General features: G+C 38.7%; 1 protein-coding gene across 4 annotated transcripts; it reads left to right on the plus strand.

Annotated features, from left to right (window-relative positions):
- The first annotated feature begins 30 nt into the window (after window positions 1-30).
- fam78ab (family with sequence similarity 78 member Ab) lies at window positions 31-15,903 on the plus strand. Of its 4 annotated transcripts, none has more exons than XM_042509716.1 (4): window positions 31-520; window positions 1,330-1,633; window positions 6,710-6,910; window positions 9,471-15,903. In XM_042509716.1, the coding sequence occupies exons 2-4, from the start codon at window positions 1,371-1,373 to the stop codon at window positions 9,994-9,996; spliced, it is 990 nt and encodes a 329-aa protein (XP_042365650.1). In that variant the 5' UTR covers window positions 31-520; window positions 1,330-1,370; the 3' UTR covers window positions 9,997-15,903. The 4 variants fall into 4 exon arrangements, with proteins under 4 accessions (XP_042365650.1, XP_042365649.1, XP_042365648.1 ...); XM_042509715.1 differs by lacking the exon at window positions 31-520 and adding an exon at window positions 530-1,239; XM_042509714.1 differs by lacking the exon at window positions 31-520 and having other exon boundaries at window positions 1,251-1,633.
- Window positions 15,904-22,001: the final 6,098 nt, after the last annotated feature.

A 22,001-nucleotide genomic window follows, 5' to 3' on the forward strand; every position in this document is an offset into this window, starting at 1 on the left:
CAAAGATACTTATAAAGCTGCTTCCCAGGCAGCTGAGATAGACCAATGCGTAGCGGGGTGAACCTGCCGTGGCAGCGATGGGACGAGCACGGAGAAATGACAGCTTGTGCAGGAATTTAGGCTGAACTGCATCCCATCACTGACGGGACCGCAACTGTCGGCTCGGCCAAAGTAGCAATGTGACAGCTGATGTTTCTCCCTCCCTTGGCGATATGTTTTTTTATTTATTTTTAAATCTAAGAATGGATCCGGTGAAATGGGTGCTAAAGTTGACCCGGCGGTGTCCTTTGGATGTTGCGGTGCTCCGTCTCAAACTCGACTAGATTTCTGTGGGAAATGCTACCTCTCTCTGCGGGACGGTGGAGTCATTTGCAGTTGTAGGGTAGAAATAACGGGAGCCGGTGTGGAGGAGATAACGGAATTACCTCTCTGACCGAAGAACTGTGTGAGCCGCCGTCCACTCTGAATCTCTCCAGGATTTCACCCTGCTGAGGACACTTTCCAGTCAATTGTTTTATAGGTAGACTTGTTTGTTTTTTTTTTGCATGTTGTTTTGTCGGCTAAAGATAGACCTCAGTTCATGCAACTGCACTGCACGCGCCGTTAATCCGCACATGCATTAAAACGCTCAGCTCTTAAATCGTCAAATTATACTTTTTTATTGTGGGGAATTGAGGCTATTGCGGATTAAATGGACATAAGGCTGCTCCACATAATGTGAGCGTCACCTCCGAGCTGCCATTTGTCGTTTATAACTGCCCGCGTGCACTGTCCAGCACAACATTGTGATTCATGTCACCAACTGGATAAAGAGCATTAAGACAGCTCTGATGTTACCGGTTAATGACAGAAAGAATCACACCAAAGAGAATATGACGCCAAGATGTAACATTAGTCGTTTTTGTTAATTATTTAACCCATAATTAACCTGAGGCTTTTACGCGCACCTCTCCTCTCCAATGGATGCATGTTGCCAAAAGGTCAAGTCCTCATGAAATAAAGCGCATTTAGCAAGCAATGACTTGTAACTTGACAGCATGAAAACATCAGTGCACGGATAAAGGAAAGTTACCTGCGCTTGTTTGATGAAGTTACGTTGACGCAGCAGAAAGCATGCGCCCCAGGAGTATGAACACTTTCTAGACCTGTTTTCTCCCTCTTTTCTGGAGGTTTTGCATCACAGGTGCATGGCCTTTTTTCACGAGACATTCTGCTGTAAATAAACACTTTTTTAATCTGGTAAGCTATTTTCTTTTTTTTTTTAAACTTGATGTGGATCGACCTGTGGTGATTTTCTTGCCTTCTCCATGCGTCTTTTTTCCTCTCCAGACCTCTGGACGTTGTTGTGGATTGTGTTGCTATTTAATGCAATGGGCTGCATTCAGAGTATCAGGTGTAAGCCCAAGAGTTTCCGAGACAGTATCATCGTCCTGGAGGTCAACACTTCCATCGACCCAAACCCCACCAGCATCGACGAGTCATCCAGCGTGGTCCTGCGCTACCGGACGCCTCATTTCCGAGCTTTTGCCCGGGTATTGGTGCCGCCAGTGGCCAGTAAAGAGACATGGACCATCGGCTGGATTCAAGCCTGTAACCACATGGAGTTCTACAATACGTATGGAAACAAAGGGATGTGAGTATCATGGGCTCTTTTTTTTTTTACTGTGTTGTCAGGTTTTGACGACCATCAATGTTGAACAACACTGTTGGATTTACATAAAGACAAGGAGAAATTTGTCCTTACAAGATTTACATGAAAATATAAAACATATCTTAATACACACATACCTTTACATTCATATTCATACAGACGATATATTTAATACAACTATGAATACATTTTAAATACCATAAAAACAACAATATGGAACAGAACACCCTTTAGCTTTAACAAACTTTAGCTGCCTATTCCATTCCGGTTTAGAGAGCACGTGTTGAGATGAGATTTTGGGATTAATGAGGACTGTCTTGTTTTGTTTGACCAAAAGTCCAAAACCCAAAGGTGTTCTGTTTACTATCTGTGTTTGCTTAAAAAAAACAACTGAAATGAACCAACTATCCAAACAGTAGCTGATTAATTTTTTTTTTTTTTTTTGCCGATGAACTTTTAACACTTTTATGTATATTTGGTTAAGACTGAGCTCTATTCATTTGCTGCACCTCTTCCAAAATTCAGATTAAGTGAAGCTTGGCTACTTTGAAAATCTATTGTGTCACATTTTTGCTTGACCTCATCAGAGCTGTGGTCATGGGTTACAGGAACAAGTTAACATTTAGGGTGCAACTTCATTCCAGTGTCCATTAATTTGCCACGTATTTTACTGATAAACCAATTAGCTGTTTGGTCTAGGGTTGTAACGGTATGAGATTTTTGTGGTATGATAATCATAACAGAACATATCAGGGTTTTACAGTGTACAGTAATCCACAATTACTATTATCGTTATCAGTAAATGAAAACAAAAGATTGTGGTTTGTTGAGCAATGATTTAAAGTTAAATACTTTTTTTCCCAATAGACGTATGTGTAAAGTCTGAAAGAAAATGCACACATGCAGGTTAGCTTTTCTATCCGGTTGCCTTTTTTTTTAATCAGTACTGTAGATAAACATATATACATGCTATAACTGGTATGATAACCATCAATTTCATACAACAGTGTACCTTGAAACTGGTATATCGCTGAAACTGTAGTTTGGTCTACAGTATGTATACATTTTTTTTTTAAAAAGGTGGAGAAATGCCACGATTATCACAGTTTTATAGCCTGATGTGACATCTTCAATTGTCTTGCTTAGCCTTACCAAAAGTCCAAAACCCCAAGGTATAATCAGCCTACTATCTATTTTTGCTTGAAAAACATATAAACACTAATTTATTAAAATAGTTGCTGTTTTAATTTTTAAAAAAATGACTTTAAACACTTTTACATACTGTTTTGTTTGTATCATTCAAACTCTGATTTCAACATGCGATCATTTTATACACTTTTTCAGAAGTGCATTCACCCAAAATAGAGAACTACATGAAGAAAAATTCAAGTCTATATGAGTGTCAACTCAAGTAGGCACTCATGGTTAAGCTCTTAAAATGGACAGAGGAGAGAAAGAGAAACGGACCAAAGGAGAACATTTATTTCAATGTCATTTTGAGAGAGTTAGAGTTCCTGTTTTTGTATTTCAAATAATTCTAAAATTATTCTTCAGTGGAAATATTTTGAAGTAGTGAAACTTGTCTATGGTTGCATCTGTGCTGCCCAGTTGAAGGCCAGTATCAGTCTGAAAATAATACACATTAGCATCAGTATTAGGTAAGATAAGTAAAAAATATTTATTGTGAAGTGAAATAAATGGACTTTGTCTGTAAGTGAACTTTAATGTCCAATCAGGTGCTCTGTTATCTACAGTATGTGGGCTTGTGGCAGGAAGCTTGCAGGCTAAAAAGTACTTCAGGACCTGACAGATATGAGAGCAGGACATTGTGATGGAAAATAACTGCGGTGACCTTTCAGATCCTGCCACTTGTCAATACACAGCTGTTTTTGCATCAGTAGTTATAAACACAACCTAATTCAGCTTTATGCAGATATGCTAATGACACAGAATGATTGTTTTGTCTCTTTTTGTTCTCTATTTTCTTAGTGTGTGTATGTCTTTGTGTGTGTGTGTGTGTGTGTGTGTGTGTGTGTGTGTGTGTGTGTGTGTGTGTGTGTGTGTGAGAGAGAGAGACAGAGAGACAGTCCTCAATTACTCTTTAAAAGTCCCCTGTAGCCTTTTGTAAACTGCACTTGTGTTTACAGTAATTGCCTCTTTCATCCAGGCCTGAATATTTACTCTTTTATCTAGCCGAGTTGTTGTGCTCTTTTGTCAAGTTCTTTTCTGTTGGTGATGTACTGTTCATATAAAAGGAACATAGACACAGTCAAAAACTACCAATTTTAAATCACAAAAAGCAGAATAGCTCCCAACTTTGAAGCCTGAAACATAAAATGATATAATTAGAGACAGTTACTAACTCCCAGCAGCCCAGGAGATAATGTTGGCGTTATACATTTCAGCAAAATGCAGATACATTAAGTTTGCACATATCACGTGTCATAGAAATGTTTCTAAAGTGGCATAGTTTTGATACGAAGGGAATGGTAGATGGTGTGACACCGAGGTGAGACAGCTGTCAAACTGCCACCAAAAGCAGGTGTTTTTGAGCGAGATATCGGCAGCACTTCCAGCGATGATTGTGCCAAAAAAAAAGTTTTTTTTTTTTTTACAAAACACAACCACGTGTTAAAACAGCACTGTTTTTGACTTCAATTCTGAAACTACAAACTCTGGCACTGAAGTAGATAATTATAGGTTAAATATCATTGGTACTCAGCACCTTCACTCATGACTTGTGCTTAAGAAGTCCTAAAATTAGTCCTAAAATTTGCAGAAAATGCAGCTAGAAAAAGAAAAATTAAAGAGATAAAAAACAGACCACATCGACAAAGAGGAACAGTGACCACAAGCTGCAGCAAACCAACATGGATGTAACAGATACATGTACAGTAGCCTATATATAGCACTATCTATAGGGGTGCTTGAATGCACCCACCCACAAATCCCCTTTGTGGAGTGTTAACATTATTTTTTTCTACCCCTCTGGCTTGTAAAATAGAAAAAAAAAGTACTTTATACATATAATCATAATCTAGTACTGAAGTCATTAAACTTCACAGCCACATTAAGTCCACCTATTCTCGATGTTCATTTTTGAAGCCGCTTTTAGGATGCGAGAGATGAGTGTGCTCTCACTGCTGAGACTCTCATACTAAGTAGTTTCTTTGATGGCAATAAAGCTTCAGCGTGCTGTAATTGGACAGAACAGCTGAGGACGGTAATGTGGATGATTTCTCCGTTGGCTTTGGTTGGTGTGCTTTGGATTCTGGACACATTCATCGCTTCTCCTCCATGTTTGTTGAAGCTGTCTTTTAGAATGGCTTCACCGAGATACAGTTTTGTAAGTTTGAGCACATACCCATGTGTGATTACATTTTTTGCGGGCCTAAAAAAATAAGGTGCTAAAATAGGAACTGTGTAAGAAGAGAAACTAAAAAAGAAATTAGTATTTATCTGTTGGCAAAGCTGAACACAGTTTGTTACCAGCATTTATGGCTATAATATTTCTCAAAATGAAGCACACAAGACTCTTTGTTAACGGAATACTTCACCACCCAAAATGACCATTTATATAACAATTACTCACCCTGTGATGTGATGAATTTGTGAAGAAAACCTTTTTTCCTAAATGCCACTGGTGAACAAACAATCCAAAATTAGGGGTCCGCATTTTACAATAGCAAAACTATATGAAAACATCTGTTACACGCCACTGCCTTGAATAGATGTTTACATATACTTTTGCTGTTAGACCCCGTTTACTCCAAGTCATAAAGAATTTTCTCCGTTTTCGGATTATTCGTTCACCGAGGGCATTAGGGTTAGTTTTCTGCGTGAATTTAATATAACACAGGCTGAGTAACTAATATACAAATGTTGATTTGGGGGGTGAAGTATTTCTTTAATATTCTCGGTAGAGCAGTGCTGTAGTCTGCACATGCAGGTGGTGAGGCTTGAACATGCTGTAATTGATGAATTAATTGCATTGGCAGTCTATTTCTTCCCTTCTACTCTAAAAATTAGATCCAATCTTCACCACCTGTGAAAGATAGCTGCATTTATTATGTCTTATGAGCAGAATTCTGATAATCATAACCATTTGCCCGTGACATGCAAATGAATGTGGCAGCAAAGCTGCAGAAACAGGAAATGGGCTGTGTTTCTGTGTTGCTCAGCAGATGCACGATTTCCTTTATAAAACTTTTTGCAAACCTATTATAATCCTAGTGTGTTATCAGATCAAAGCTTTGAACTATTTTACATATCACCATCTAGTCTAGTCCAGGAAATTTCAGCCCGTGAAATCAATTTCCATTTGGATTTGGATTTTGTAATAAACACATGCATCTTGTATGTCACAATATGATATCTTTTGGCGGCCATGCAAGAAGGTTTATTTACTCTATAACATGCTGTGGTGAACTGGTGAATTTGGCTTAAAATGGTATTGGTTCAGTCAAACTTTTGCTAAAGAGCTTTTAAATTTGATGTGTAGAGCAAAGGGCTAATAATCACTGGAAATTTAAAGGCCACAGGTGAACAGGAAACTGCAACCTTTTACTACAGCTGTGGTAACCATTTCCGCTTTATATTATGCAATACACTTAGCGCCATTTTAACAATGTATCTATTACTTTCAATAAAGTATTTACTTCTAATGCAATATAGGTGTCGCTAACTCTTTGAAGTCTTATTAGTTTTGTGTTCAATATCTATTTCAGTCATTTACCCATAACATTTTACTACCTGTTTAGACTTCTCTGCTCACTTGCTGACTAATTTGCATGCACTTTCAGTGACAGTCTGTGGTTACTAGATGTTATAACTCACTTAGTATATGGATATAAATATCTTTTAGTCCAATCATAATCTGCAATCTTCCAATGTACACCATTGCATCTGCAAAAGTAACATATGAGCAACAAGTACCCCTGGTCTGGAATCACTGTGCTACAGTTCATGCAACATTTACTACAAATGACATGCGCAGGAGTCACAATGTGTGGACAGTTGAGCATTTTTTTGAGTGAATGGTTTTTTACATCCCTGCAGACCTGCCACAAACACACACCACTGTATTGCAGCCTATTTAGCTGTGACAAAGCGGGCAGTGAAGACACAAACAGGAAGTGAGACGTATGTCTGCAACGCTTTCCCAACTCATGATCAAAGTTCCTCAGCGGAGAGACGACGACACTTTGTACCTGTGTGCATTCAACTCTGCTTGATGTGCCATCGCTGCTTGCTGCTACAGTATGTTCTTGCTTTTGATGTACATTATAAAATACTTTTTCAGCACTGTCTTTCACAGCAGTTCATGTACAGGACCAGATTTCAGTTTGCCTGTTAACCCTTTGACATTTGGGCAAACTGGCTTGATTTCTCTCAGAAACATGGGAAGGTGGCAACGAGCAACAAAAGAGGAAATGATCAAAAAATTGATTAGTAAAAATGACAAGAGATTAGTAAAAATTACAAGATTATTAAAGAAAGACAAAGAAAAAGGGAAATATACATGAGGAAATGACCTGGAATAAGTACCAAAAACACAATAATTCTGTGACATAATTTTAAATATGTCATTGGATATGGAAGAAAGCAATAAGCAACAAATAAGAAATTACCCCCAAATAGGAAGAGATGAGTAAAAACTGCAAGAAAAACAGAAAGAAAAGAAAATAAGAAAATGAAAAAAAAAAATCCACAAGGAAATGACCTGTAAAAGGTACCTAAAATATAAGAATTATGTAACATAATTTGAAATATGTTGGATAAATATATTAATATATTGGATAGAAATATAGTGTTTCCCTAGCTTATATATTTTTTTCCCTAGACATGTTCCCCTTTAAAAAAATAAATAAATCTAAATCTATTAATTTCTTGCAATTTGTGGAACATTTCTTACCAAGTTGCTCATTGCCTTTTTCCCCCATGTTTTTGAAAGAAATCACACCAATGTGCTGAGGGTTCAAAGGTTTAAATTCTTGTGAAAGGCATTTCAAATGGTTAAACAAGCCAGCCTTTAGGCAATTTAGCGTATTGTTTTCAATAGAGGTACCCCTGATGAAGGAAAATGTTATGCACATTAAATGTTTTAATAAAGTTCAGCTGCACATGTGCTTGTGAGGCTATTTTATCTGTACAATTAAAAGGGAGGAAATTTACATCAAGCCCTGCGCTAATAAATAACAGATGTAAGACATTTCCCCCTGCAAATCAGATGCAGATATTCACCGTTAAAATACTCTCTGACAAAACAGAGAATTCCTGCAAATTGTTTTGGAGGCATCAGTTGAGAGGATTAAGTGATTTTTCAGAACAGAAATGTACACACACACACACACACACACACACACACACACATGCGTGCACACATACAAGGGCCAGCTATTATCATGCCTGACATGCTAATCTCACCCCCTGGGTGAATACATAAATCAGAATGCGAGGCCAGGCCAAGCAGGCAGTAAGTCATGTGGCCGGTGATCACACTGTTATCTCCTCTGTCCTGCTGATCCTCAGCTTCAGGGAATGAAAGGTAATCTTTTTCCTGCGGTGGGCAGAAAATCCATAGGTGGACAGACCAGAGGTGCCAGGTCACTTAAGCCGCTCAATGTCGCCTACTCTGGCACAGTATTTTGTCTTTGTGTTGTATTTTTTTTCCTCTGCAGTTTGAAAATTGGTGGAAAGATCCAGCTGTGAGGCTTTGAGTCAACTCCTTGTGCCTGTCATGTCATGTGTTGCTGGATGCACGATGATATGAAGAGGGAGACTCGTCACACTATTGAGATGCAAATTCTCAGCTATTTATACAGAGAGGATTAGACAGGGGAGAAGCCTTTGGTTTGCTTTAGCGTGCTAGAGATGAACTTAAAGGATAAATCTGGTTATTACAACTTGGGGCTTATATTTGTAGTTCTAGGCCATGATTTAAATCTTTCCAGTCAAGAAACAGCTTATTTGAAGGATAAAACAAAACAGTACAATTATTACCCAAACATCTGCCATCTATCTCTGGTTCAACTTTAACCTGCTATACATGTGCATACATACATACATACATACATACATAGTGTTTTAAATTAAAACTGGTTTGATTTTTGTTGTTTCCTCATGTTTCACACAATGATGGTATTATAAGCCATAGAAATCACCAAAAGTTAAAACTTTGGTCAAAACAGCAAAGTTGCAATAAGCTCCAAATATCATTCAATCTCAACAGCCACTTAAAGGTACAGTAGGTATTTTTTAAAGAGTCATTTCTTTTTAATTATTGTCACTATATCCTGACAGTAGTATATGAGGAAGATAATCTGTGAAAAAATATGTTCCTCTGTCTCCACACAGTGCTCCTAATGGCATTTCTAAGAATCACAAAAACAACCAATCAGAGCTGAGAAGTCACTAACGATCAGATTCTGTTAATGCATATCCTAATTCTTACCTCACATGTTTTCAGAAACACATTTTAGTGTACTGTTGAGCTGTAAAATGAGAAAGTTTGCTCCGGCTGGTGGGCAGTGTGTCATTTCAGCTCACAAACTTTGATTGACAGCTGCTTTTTCTGAAAATGGGTTGTGATTGGCCAAAATCTCCCTTCAAGAGCTAGATTTTCTAAAACTTAAAAACAGAGCAGAGCAGAAGTGCATAAGAGCAGCACTCTCTTAGACCACTCGAATAGCAATTAGTTTAAATTTTATTATGGTAGGCCCATTTTTGCCCCATAATACCAAAAAAAAAAAAAAAGTGTCTAACTTTATGAGCTTAATTTCTGGCTAAATCCTCATCTGTGACTCCTTTCAACTTCCAGGTCGAGTTGGGAGCTCCCTGATCTACGTGATGGCAAAATCCAAGCCATCAGCGACTCGGATGGGGTGAACTACCCGTGGTATGGCAACACTACGGAGACCTGCACTGTGGTAGGCCCAACCAAGAAGGACAGCAAGTTCACTGTTAGTATGAATGACAATTTCTACCCCAGCGTGACCTGGGGTGTGCCCGTCAGTGACAGCAACGTGCCTCAGCTTAGCAGCATCCATCGCGACCAGAGCTTTACGACCTGGTTGGTGGCCATTAACCAGGCCACCTCAGAGACACTCGTCCTGCAGACTATCCGCTGGAGGATGCGGCTTCACATCCAAGTGGACCCGGAGAAGCCTCTGGGTCACAGGGCCGTTCTGAACGAGCCCGTGGCCCAGGAACAGCCCCAGGTCATGGGCAAGAATGAGTCCATCCCCTCTAACGCCATGGTCAAGCCCAACGCCAATGACGCCCAGGTGCTGATGTGGCGGCCAAAGAATGGTGACCCCGTGGTTGTCATCCCACCCAAATACTGACCTGTTTCACTGACCAGACTGGCCTTGGATACCTTAACAGTATCATCTCTTATTTTTTTCTGTTTCTTTTTGTTCCCGCTCATCACCAGCTCTCACTGCTTGAACCCTTTCTCTTCTTTTTTTGCCTATATATTCTTCTCTGTTAGTTTTGAAAAAGGACTGACAGAGAGAAAAACAGGCAAACGAAACCAGCTCTGAGGAAAAGACCAGCTGTTGCTCTGTGGTGGGGAGCGTTAACACACTTTCAAAACTGGAGCGAACAAACTGCAACCATTCTACCTTCAATCTGGGTCGGGTCGCACTGTGCTAAATGAAATCATCACAAAAATGATTTTTTTTTTTTTTTTTTTCTAATTTCAGTTTTGTATTTTGGCTATTTGGGCCAAGTGATACGGGGTTTGTGAGTGTGGATTGAAGTATTTTACCATGTCTGTGCACAGACTACACACATGGATATGCACAAAACCTTGTGTATGAATACCAGTTGTGTTTTTATTTATGGGCTGGGAGAGAGTGCATTTAATTTTGTTTGTTGTTGCATCGAGTGACATACTAGATTTTAGTACTTTTTTAAAAAACATGCAAGACATTCAATCCATGCTGCCTTAAGTTTACATCGCTTTCCACTGCAAACTTTTTAGCCTTAAACAAAGTGCAATGCAGTATTTTGCTCATTTGTCCCGTCTGTTTCAAACTGTTGGTGCTGGCATGTGTGGGTTTAGGACAGGAGAGATACCACAGAAGACTTTTGTGTTCAGTTGCATTTACCTGACAAATGTATTGTCTCAAAGTACAACCAGCATTATGCGTAGACAGTTATACAACCAAGCTAACTAGTTTCAAGTGCATTATGCAACAGAACAGATGCTCTGTACTGATGCAGAGGATACCAGTGAAGCCAACACTTGTCAGCAGCACTCAACAAAATAACGTGCAATAACAACTTGAGCAAAAAGTACTCAAAAGCACTCCTCAACTAACCTCATTCACTTTATTCTGTTTATAGCCAGTCGTAGCTTTCAACCTCAAAACACCAGTTTTTTGTTCTCTCTATCACTCCATCTCAGGGCCCCTTTTCCACTTCCTTCCCCTCTTTTATCCATCCTGTCTGGCCTTCTCTTCCTCGCAACAGTGAAGTGTTTGCATTGCTCACATTGAACAATCAATACTTTGATTAATACGCAGCCCCAGACAGGGGAAATACCTTTTATTAACTGGAGAGTAAAAACAGCAGGCTATCTGCTGTGCTGTCAGTCTTGACAATCTTAATCACATTGTGTTTATTATTGTTGCCTTCCTATAAATCAATCGCATTTCTTTTGTTTCTATAATATTAAATTCCAAACATGTCTTTCATGTTAAGTGTTTTCTCTTTATCAATTATTTGTACTCTTCATCTACACCAGTGTTTCTCCTCCTTTCCTCCCCCTCACTCTTCTTTCTTTCGTGTTTATCTGTTGTCGAGGCTGAAAAGCAGAGCAGGAGGCATGCAAGTTTGATCCTGACTGCACGGTTGGCATATAGATGACCCACTTCTCTGCCCTGCCAGTTGTAGCTCTCACTGCAGAAATGTGGGGTTTGTCTCCCGTCTATTTCACCGCCAGCAAATGTAAGACACAAACACACGCATACACAAACAGCTCTGGTCAGCTAAATACCAGCATTAAATAGATGATGCCAGTTTAGCTGTTAATCTTTGAAAGGGGGTGAGTGGAAACTCTTAAAAGCAGAGAGAGAGGCTGAATTTGGCATCATGGGAAGCCCAAATTAGGATAAAAAGTTAATTATGTACACATTTTTTAAATATCTGTTAATGAGCTCTGTAAGCGTTAGCTCTGTTGATGGCCATTTCTTCACTTCTAGATGTTGCAAGCTTAGTACGCCTTCCAAGTTCCTGTGTTTTGCCTCCAACCAAAGAAATAATTTGCATGCAAGTCTGATCTGCGTCTGTATTTTACAAAGATCAATAAGCTGTTGCTGTTTCAGTGTATAATGATGTGTTCACGTGGAATCAGGCAGACAGACAACACCTTGTAGACAGCATGGGAAAAACCAACAAACAGTACAACAGTTCGTCAGAACGGTGAACAAAACATGCGTGCCGATGTGCTGTTGCATATTTGACAGCAACCTGGCAGAGCTTCTGCAGCTCGCACACTTGTGATGTTCACATTTGCAGCGTATTTGTTGTGATGCTGCTGTAGAGCTTCCTGCTGCTGAATTTCTACAATTATAAGCACATTTTCCACTCATATATGCCGTACAAGCTCCTGCATTGTCAGCAACACGGTCCTACGAATATTTCGCGGTAAAATGCCTTGTGTCAACAACTGAGGGGATTCTGTTGACAGAAACATTGTCAAAGGGCTTTTATTTTGAAACGGAAACAGGAAAGTAATACAGATATATCTGTATTAACTGATGTCTGTGACAGATAGAGAAATTGAAACTGCAGTAAAAGGTGGCATAATGTCAATACAGTTATCAATTACAATCCAGTGTCCAAGTGGTCATCTATCAAACTTGTTTCAAGCCACAGTTCTTGTGATTTATTGGATATCCTCTTCATTTAAAACGTAATCATTTTGTGATGTTACACAGTAGCAGGCCTACTTTGATTTAGCTTATATTTCTACCAAGACTGTAAAGGAACAGTTTGTCATTTTGGGAACTGTGCTTATTTGCTTCCTTGCAAAGAATTAAATGAAGAGATGGACACCACTCTCATATCATGGCAAAAAACACTGATGTTTGAGACACAAGTTATGCAGGCAGAGAGGGATCACTACAGACCATATACATAGGCTAATGAGTTTCATGGTTTTGTCTCATTTCGAATTGCCACAATTTTAAAATGTTACAACTGCCCCTGGTCTCCCCTACGCTAAATCTGAAGCTACAATGTACAGTTAGCCCAGCTTAGCAAGACTGGAAAGAGCCTGGCATTGTCCAAAGGTAACAAAAAAAAAAAACCCACCAGCACTTCTAAAACTCACCAATTAACTTGTTTTATCTCATTTGTTTGATCCAAACAAAAACCAAAGTGTAAAAACTACAAGTTGTGGCTTTACAGGGGTTGTTTCCAGTCTTTATGCTAAGCTAAGCTAACTGTCTCCTGGCTGCAGCTTCAGATTTAGCAAACAGATATGAGAGTGATATCAATCTTGTCATCAAACTCTCAGAAAGAAAGCAAGTATTTTCCAAAGTATCTTAATTCTTTTTTTTTTTTTACTAATAAGCAAAATGGTTTATAATCACAAGCTTACACGCTGTGGAGAATTAGCTAGTTAAAAGGCTCTGCAGAGCACCATGTGGATCAATGCAGTAAATGATATCTAGCTGAACCAGGGCTTAAACGTCAATTCGTGATGTCCACTTTTTTGCCACCAGCTGAACTGCTTTATAAGTCCATTTTAAGCCTGCACATGGCTACATACAGACCCTCCTGCTTGGCTTGGCTCATGTGTAACTGCGACAGCCTCTGCTGCAGGCTGGGTCGCAGGGCACTATGAGTGAAGGGAGACGAGAAGCAAAAGGCTACTGGGGGACTGCTGTCAGAATTAGATCTGCTGTGACACACTTACATGCCCTAGATGGACTGAACTGTGCCGAGTCGCACCATGCAACGCAAGGGCCAGCTAGTCATGGGTGAGGTTTAAGTGAGGTCAAATAGCAAAGGTCAGGGTCAAAGTGTTTGTGTGAGAGGAGCCGTCAAAGTCCTGCAGACAGCTGAGTGGCCATGAGGGAATGAATATGAAGTGTGACAACAAATTCAATCCATTCAGACATTAATGCCATCTTAAAATAACAGTGACATTTACCAAGCATTACTTGGATGTCAACCACAAGTTATTTTAATTTGTGGTTTGGTCTGAAGGCCGCAGAGAAAGCTGCAGCCCACATTATGACCTCTGTGACCTTTCACCTGAAATAGTAGTATTTGTATCAACCTGGTAATGTGTTACGGTGACCTGTGGACACCTGTGGATAGTACTCAAGCTGGACTTCATGTAATGTAATTGTAATTTGAACCACAGAGTTTCCACTCATTACATGTATGTGTGTGTGCATTCGTGTGAGCGTGTGTGTGTGTGTGTGTGTGTTAAATCCCATTTGAGGGATTTAGGCAGGATGAGGAGTTTCACTGATGTGCTTCTGCTGTTGTTGAGTCATGATTCTTTCTCTCTCTCTGGCTCTCTCACACAAACACAGGGCAGGGAAGGTTACGTCCTTGTCATAAAACAGGGACAGAGCTTGCCCCCCTCCACTCTCTCTCTCTCTCTCACACACACAAACACACATAAACACCCTGAGGGGAAAGGAGCAGGCCTGGTGTGGTATCTGATTGTCACAGCAGTGTCACATTGGCAGTGAGAACTAATTTATTAGCCCTGCACGTGGACCGTCTGAAGACATGCACATGCTACAAAGCCATACACACAAAACACACCTGTTTGCTAGTAAACAGAAAGTGATGCGTGTATCTTTAATTGTTGTTGAACTAGAGTAGGAAATATAAATAGAAGTATTGAGGTCATTGAACGGGTGCCTGTCAACTATTAAAAGCATTTCATGTTATTTTGTAGACTATGGGTACTAATAGAGTGCCCCAGGGGTGATATTCTTCTGAAGCGTCGCCCTGGTTCCCTCGTCAAAATTTTATTATTTTTTTAACGGATTTTGGATTATGCCAGAAAACAAACTCTGTGGCAAACAAATTTTTATGATACTTACAGGTTTTGTTCAGCAATATAATCTTCACAAATGAACACCATTTTCAGAATTTTTTAAAACTTAAATGCATTAGCAAGAAGTAAAAAGCTAATGTTATGTTATGAAGTACCTACCCTATGGATGCATGACATAATGTCTTTAAGACACAAGAAAGCTTCAAAATTCATTGGGGTATTTACTGACATATTTTATTGTAGAAAAAAAGGTGAAAGTCCTTTTTAACTTGCGTTAATCACAGACATTATTTCAGGCATCTAAAAAACCCACTGACTTTGAGACGAGGGAACTGGGATTGCAAAAATGCTAACTGATTTCCCAGTTTAGCGCTCAATTAAGACTCCTGGGGTACTCTATAGTCTTCTCAGTGTCTCTTATTTTGTTAAAAATGTGTTAATGATGTGTATTTATCTTCACACAAGAGAAGAACTTCAAAAATGCTTTATGTGCTTCCTTAACTAAGCCACAGAAAAACAAAAATCGCACATTGTTTATTGTATGGAAGGCAAAAGGTGCCAAAATTGGACAAAGCCAAAACTATGCAGTAGAACGTTATTAATAACTCATGAAATCTAAAACCTCCTGGCACTTAATAACAGGCCTGTTTTCAGATGTTTTTGTTAATTTACAGGAAAAAAAACATAATAAATGCAAAATGTAGCATCCTGGATGTTTCTGTAGTGTTGTAGTGTTTTCTCCTTGTAGGGCTGTGCCAAGTGGAAAAGAGCCTCCTCTCCTAAACCCACACAACTACAGCTCTTCTGAGGGCTGCTACCTTTGCTTCAGACCTTTATGTAGTCAGTAGTCATCAGTGAATCATCATCCCTTTATTTAAACCAATACAACATCCTAAGTCACTCAGGACCACCTGCCTTCATTTCCTGGCTTTGACTTTTGTTTCAATCCCATGAAAAAGTTTATCTTGGTGTTCTCCTTGCTTCAAAAAATAGATCAACATGATTTAAATACAACCCTAAATGTAGCACATAAGATAATATGAGCGACTATCTTGTGTTTCTCATTTTGTTTGGTTTGTTTTCTGGAAATACAGCACTGAAATAAATCAGTTTGTGTTTTTTTTTTTGTTCAGCTTTGACTTTTACACCAATACTTGAAAATGGGTCAGTTCTGGCAAACATTTAAAACTGTGAAAATGCACAACACTGGGGAAACAAACCCTGAGAAAAATATATAAAAAAAGGTCTTTTTCATGAATGAATAAAATGTACAAAAAATATCTGTTGTCTTTCTTTTTCTTAGCGTAGATGTGGAGATATACCCCACTGTGATATTCAAATAATGACATAATTTGCTGTCGTCCTTCATGACTAATTACACAGCATGAATCTCCTCGTTTCTAACATACTTAATAGTTGTTTCCTTTCCAAACATGTTGGGCTGTGTGTTCATTCACTGCACAAATCAAACAACCAGATATCCTCTGAGCCACAACAGAAAGAACCGCTGTCTTGAGTGCTGAACTGAAAAATCTTGAAACCCTGCACGCATACAAACCAACCCTGAGGCCACACATACATGGCTGAGCACATGATGCACTGAAGCCTCGGCTAGTCAAAAGATTTCTACAGCATCTTAGAGGATGTTACTGCTCTATATAGTATGTCTCTTTTTGTTGATGACAGTGATTAAATGGATGAAGATGCAGTGAAGAAAGGACTCAAGACAGTAGAGTTAAAGAAATGGGAAAGTATGAAGACAGGATAAAAAAGAAAACACAGTTGAGATCATAGAGTCTTCTGGTCAGGGACAATGCTGGTTTGACATACAGTCAGGTGACAAGAAACCAAAGGGGAAACCTGCATTAAAGAGAGAAGAACTTTAATTTTCAACTACCTATATATTGTGAAAGATTAGAAAGGAAGGAAATTCCTGTTCTTTTCTTAAGGTTATTTTTTCAGCTTTTTTGACTTTATTAGATAGGACACATAGATATGAAAGGGGGGTGAGTGAGAGGGGGGACTTTATGCAGTAAAGGGCCATAGATCAAACACAAACCCAGGCTGCAGCTAAGGACTCAGCCTAAATAAGGCACACTCTTCCAGGTGCGCTACCAGACTATTTTCAGCCTCAAATCAATACACATTTTTTGTTGTAATAAGTATTTACAGTATGTGGGATTTACATACAATTAACTACAGTGCTTATGTTTGTCATGGCAAAGGAACATGTCGCCCAGTGCGAAGTGTAGCTCACTGATATGTTTTTAATAGATTTTGGGGAACAATCGATCTTTGGCACCGAGGCATAATCCCTGTTAGTGGAGAGATTATTGTTGGTTTAAGTCGTTTTTGTGGGATTTGATGACAATAAGAAAAGTACAGACTACCTCTAGCTTAATGCTTTCAAATATTCTACCATTAATGTAGAATATATAAAAGCATAAGGATAGAAATATAAGCATATTTGTATTTATACGATCATATTCAAAGGGGATATAAAGGATATTAAAAAGTACTTCTGAACTACATTATATAAGATGACGCACAACAGAGTAATGACCAACTCTCAGAGGGGGGCTTTAGAAACTTTGGAAAACTGTTGGGTCAAATAAATCAAAATGTATGAATCTGAATTAGGTCATTGAAATGCAAGAGAGTACACAGGTATGCTGAACAGCCATTATATCTGTTTCCACCTCTTCTACACTGCACCTCCGTTATAACTCTCAAAGGACTGCAAAGTGCTCTATTGGGTTGCTTAATTTTCAGCTTATCACTTGGCATATAATATCACCACATTAAGCACGTAGGTAAGGGCTTAAAATTAATCTTCAGTCTACAGCATAAGCAGGAGCTTATATTGTCCCTTACCGTACAGGCTCAGAGAATCACTGCAGATACGGAGGACAGTGACTCACAAATCTTAAGACAAGTTTGGGATTTAGCCACTGGCGGCTTTAATGAGAACTGTTCAAAGTCTGGTTAAGTAGAAAAGACAGGGAGGCGCTGATAAGGTAAAGTAATACTATACTTGAATTTAACGGCTGGTTTACCAAAAATTATTGATCCTATGATGTGTCCATATACTAAATGAAATGCTCCAGCTTCTGTATGTCTTAGTTGGACTCAGATCCCGACCTGCAGCCTCTACTGTGTGTGCTATCCTGGTCACATTCCTGAGCTGTACATTCACTGCTATATTTACTCAACTCAGAGTCTGTCAGTATGTTGCAGTGTCTCCTCACATACATCCACCTGTCCCTATTTGTAATACCAAATAATCACTGCGCCACTGTATCTTTGGCACCAGACGTTACTATTAATACTCCCACGGAGACAGTGTTAAAGCTGAAAGAGCTTCCCATCATTCTCTGTGATGTCTGAGACAATACTGGGGCTTATTAGGCACTGATCCACAGAAATATACTGGCTTGGCCTTTAGGAGACCTCCATCTTTTCTAGGCCTGACCTCGATGTAACTTAGGTTGCTTGGAACAGGATTTGAGTTACACATGACACTATTTTACCTACTGATTTTCACAGTTGTGGTAGTTGCAAACATGAATGTGCAATGCTTCTGAGTTACCTTTACGTGTTTGCTGAATAGATTCGAGAATTAAAAGATGTATTTCTGCAGGCCTACATCCTAGGAATTATGTTTTTGTACCACTTATTTGAAACTGCAAATACATTTCAGGGAGACTTAATGCTGTGCAAATTTACAACTAACATAATGAGAAAATGTTGTATATTATCATACCTGAAAAGCTGGTTTTGCTGGTCTGCTATGAAATGATCAGAGGCCTCAAACTGCACCATGTTTGGATCCCTGTGTGCTTTCAGGGATGCAATATCCTGTTTGGCTGTTGGATTCTCAGTCAACACAAACAGGACAAATGAATGGAGGGCCAAACAATGAAAGATTTCTACTGAGCAACATGTTTTTATCCAGTCACAAGATTTGAGATCCCTGTTAATAGCATCAGTCACAGGGTTTCTGCGGTTAAAAATAAGGCTTGTTAAGACCATTTTAATACTGCATAAAATGCAATTTAGTATCCATTCACACTGGCCACAGCAAGTATGACGATTACATAATTTGTTTTTAGCACTTCCCAGCAGCATACAACAATAATTCTTCATGATGTCGTTAAAGCAACCTGGACTCATGTAAGTGGCAGAGTTTTTGCTTACTTGACACATATCCATTACGGTATGATTAGCTTCTGACTGCAGTGAAAGTGTTTGCTACAGGTCTGATGGTGCTGACTGAAACACCACAAAAACAGGATAAAACAGCCCCCTGATTAAATACAAAAAAATATTTTGTGCCTCCATGTCAGCAATAGCCGGAGGCGTTATGTTTTTGGGTTGTCGGTCCCATCCAATTCTCTTGATATCTCAAGAACCCCTTAAAATTTGGCACAAACATCCACTTTAAGAAATTGAAGAAGTGATTAGATTTTTGTGGTCAAAGGTCAAAGCTCAAGGTAACTGTGACCTTGCATCTGACTCACTCTTGTGAACGCAATGTCTCAACAAGGTCTTGAGGGAGTTTCCTCAAATTTGGCACCCTAACGTCCACTTGTGATGGGCGATATGGCTGTAAAATGACGTCACGATATTTTAGTATTTTTACGATAACAAGAATCTTAACGATATAACAAAACTACTGAGAATATTTTATCATAAATTTGAAGAACATACAATTGCAACAAGTGTTATTGTTGTATATGTCAACATAAATGTAATTCACCTTCAAATATTCAGTAAAAACAGACCAACAACGGTAACTCGGAGGGAGATTCAGATTTTGGATAACATGAATATTACAACAAAATAAGAAAGATCAAAAATTACACATCTTAACAGTTGAGAGACATATATTGACGACTTTTGTGATTTAAATCGTAGAGTTTAATACCTTATAAGACCTTTGTTTTCCAGAGAACTAAATTCAGTGCTTTGAAAGACTTTTCAACACCTGATGATATCCTGCAGACAATATTAGGTAACTTTAATTTAAAGTAGATAGATTATTGTCGTGCTCAAGCCAGCGACTCACATTGCAGCTCCTACAGTTATGTAACAGACAACAACATGTACAAGGACTTCGTCTGAAACGTCAGACTAAAGACAACAACTGCTTACAATACAGTATAGTGTAATTTTCCAATTAAATTAATGATAGCCGTTAAACACTGAACATCCCACATGCTGGAACAAGGGTACTTATAGGCAAACTTGAACTGCCATCAGTGTAATTACAGCGTGTGATGTAGTTGGATGCTACACCTCCCACACTCTGCCAAGGCTTTTGTAATAAAGCCAGACATCACAAGCAGCTCCTGAGGGGAAGCATCTAGATCCTTTATACAATTATAAAACTACTTTATGAGAAGTTAAACTTAACACCCCACCTGACCTGAGTCTACCTTTGTCCATGATTAATTTATGTGAATATTAATACTTTCACCCACATTAATAAAACATTGGACTTTCATTTCATAGCTACTTTGATTCCTTTCTCTCCACAATTGTACAACTTAATGGAGCTTACAAAAAGGTCAGGAAAATCCAGTGGGATAAGGGTAGGTCTAAAATATGTTTGAAAAAAAAAAAGATAGAGCAGTGATACTCAATTTACTGCCCGCGGGTGAAATCTGGCCCTCCATAGGGACGGTGGCCAGCCCAAACATTTTCTAATTAACAATCAAAATTGTACGATTATCATACATGAGGTGCCAGAGTGCATAAAACAGATCATCAAAATGCAGCTTGTTTGTCAAAAGAAGTGCCAGTGGAGGATCCCCCGCACCCCCGGACAGAGGTCCTAGTTAAGCCCCTAATGTCCTATAATGTTAGAAACATCCTAAAATCCACAAACTGCTAGCATTTAGGATGTTTTGGGGATTTTAGGATGTTTTTATGATTTTAGCAGAACATCCCAAAATCCTAGAAATGTCCTGAAGTCCTAGAAACATCCTAAATACACTGAACGTCTTAAAATGCTAGAAATGCGCCTAAATGCTAGCAATGTCATAAAATTGTAGAAATGTCCTTAAATGCTAGAAATCCTAAAAAAGTACTGAAATCCTAAAAATATGCTAAAATCTTAGAAATGTCTTAAAATCTAAGAAATATATATAGGGCTGCTGTGATTGGCCCCTGGCCTCCTGCCATTTTGCAAAAGTGGCCCCCAAGCAAAGCAAGTTGTGTATCCCTGTGTATGAGTATCATTTTTTTTAATCATTCCTATTGCAGACTCATTTTACTTGATTTTACTGATTTTTCTTTAGAGCTGCCACAGTCTGTGTTGATAACAGTATTGTCCAAGGAGATGGTGTGCTACCATGTGGTGATATATGTTCACGTAGTTTTTGGCTGATGAACCTCCTCCCTTTATGTGGTTATCTGACTGTTGAGAATTTTCCAAAGATCAAAATATTTTTTTATGATGGATAGCAGTACGGACAACGTGTGGAACATTCTTCAACGCCATTTGCTTAAACAAAATTCATGGTTGTGGACTGTCGTGTCTCGTCATTCCACACCGCTGTGCCATGTGTAGCACCTCCATATATCAACAACAAGCCTTGCTGTGCACTGAACTTGAGTCAAACTCCTTGTTAAAAGTTTCTGGTACCACTCTCTAGCCCCTTTTTATAAAAGGTTTCTAAATTGTAACTAATAGTTAGTAAATCAATTAGTAATGCTTTAAAGATCTTTTACATGCATTAATGATACATTTTGGGTTATCAGGTTAAAAATCCTAATGGCTGATGTTTATCCTTTCTATCTTATAAAAATGCATGTGAATTATCCATTATAATAAATATCTACCAATTATGAGTTTTACAAACAAAGTCTGCAAATGAAAGGCTATATTCACACAAAATCTGGTGTTTTGGCAATTAGCCACAGGGTTGTGCAGCACTGTATTAGTGTCACTAAACTGACCCGTTTGTGGGGGCTGGAGGATGGCGAGAAAGCCAATCTCGTCATCTCAGCAACTGAGTATTTGTTTATGTTGGCATAAAATATATGTATAATTCTTTTTGATTATCTTTACTGCCAAAAAAGACACATGCATGTACATACAGTGTTCTCTTTCATAATGGAGTGCACATTAACTGTTATTACATCCATTATAAATTTGACTCTGTATATATAACTAACTGAGTTTTTTTCCTACCATCAGAAAAAAACTTTCTAAGTGTCTATATTTTAATATTCAGCCAACAAAATTTGCATTGATAAAACAATGTGTCAGCGAATTACATGCATTTTATTTCTGTTATTAAAATACATTTT

The sequence above is a fragment of the Plectropomus leopardus genome, chromosome 20 (assembly GCF_008729295.1).
Source record: "Plectropomus leopardus isolate mb chromosome 20, YSFRI_Pleo_2.0, whole genome shotgun sequence".
In the NCBI taxonomy this organism is placed as follows: Eukaryota; Metazoa; Chordata; class Actinopteri; order Perciformes; family Serranidae; genus Plectropomus; species Plectropomus leopardus.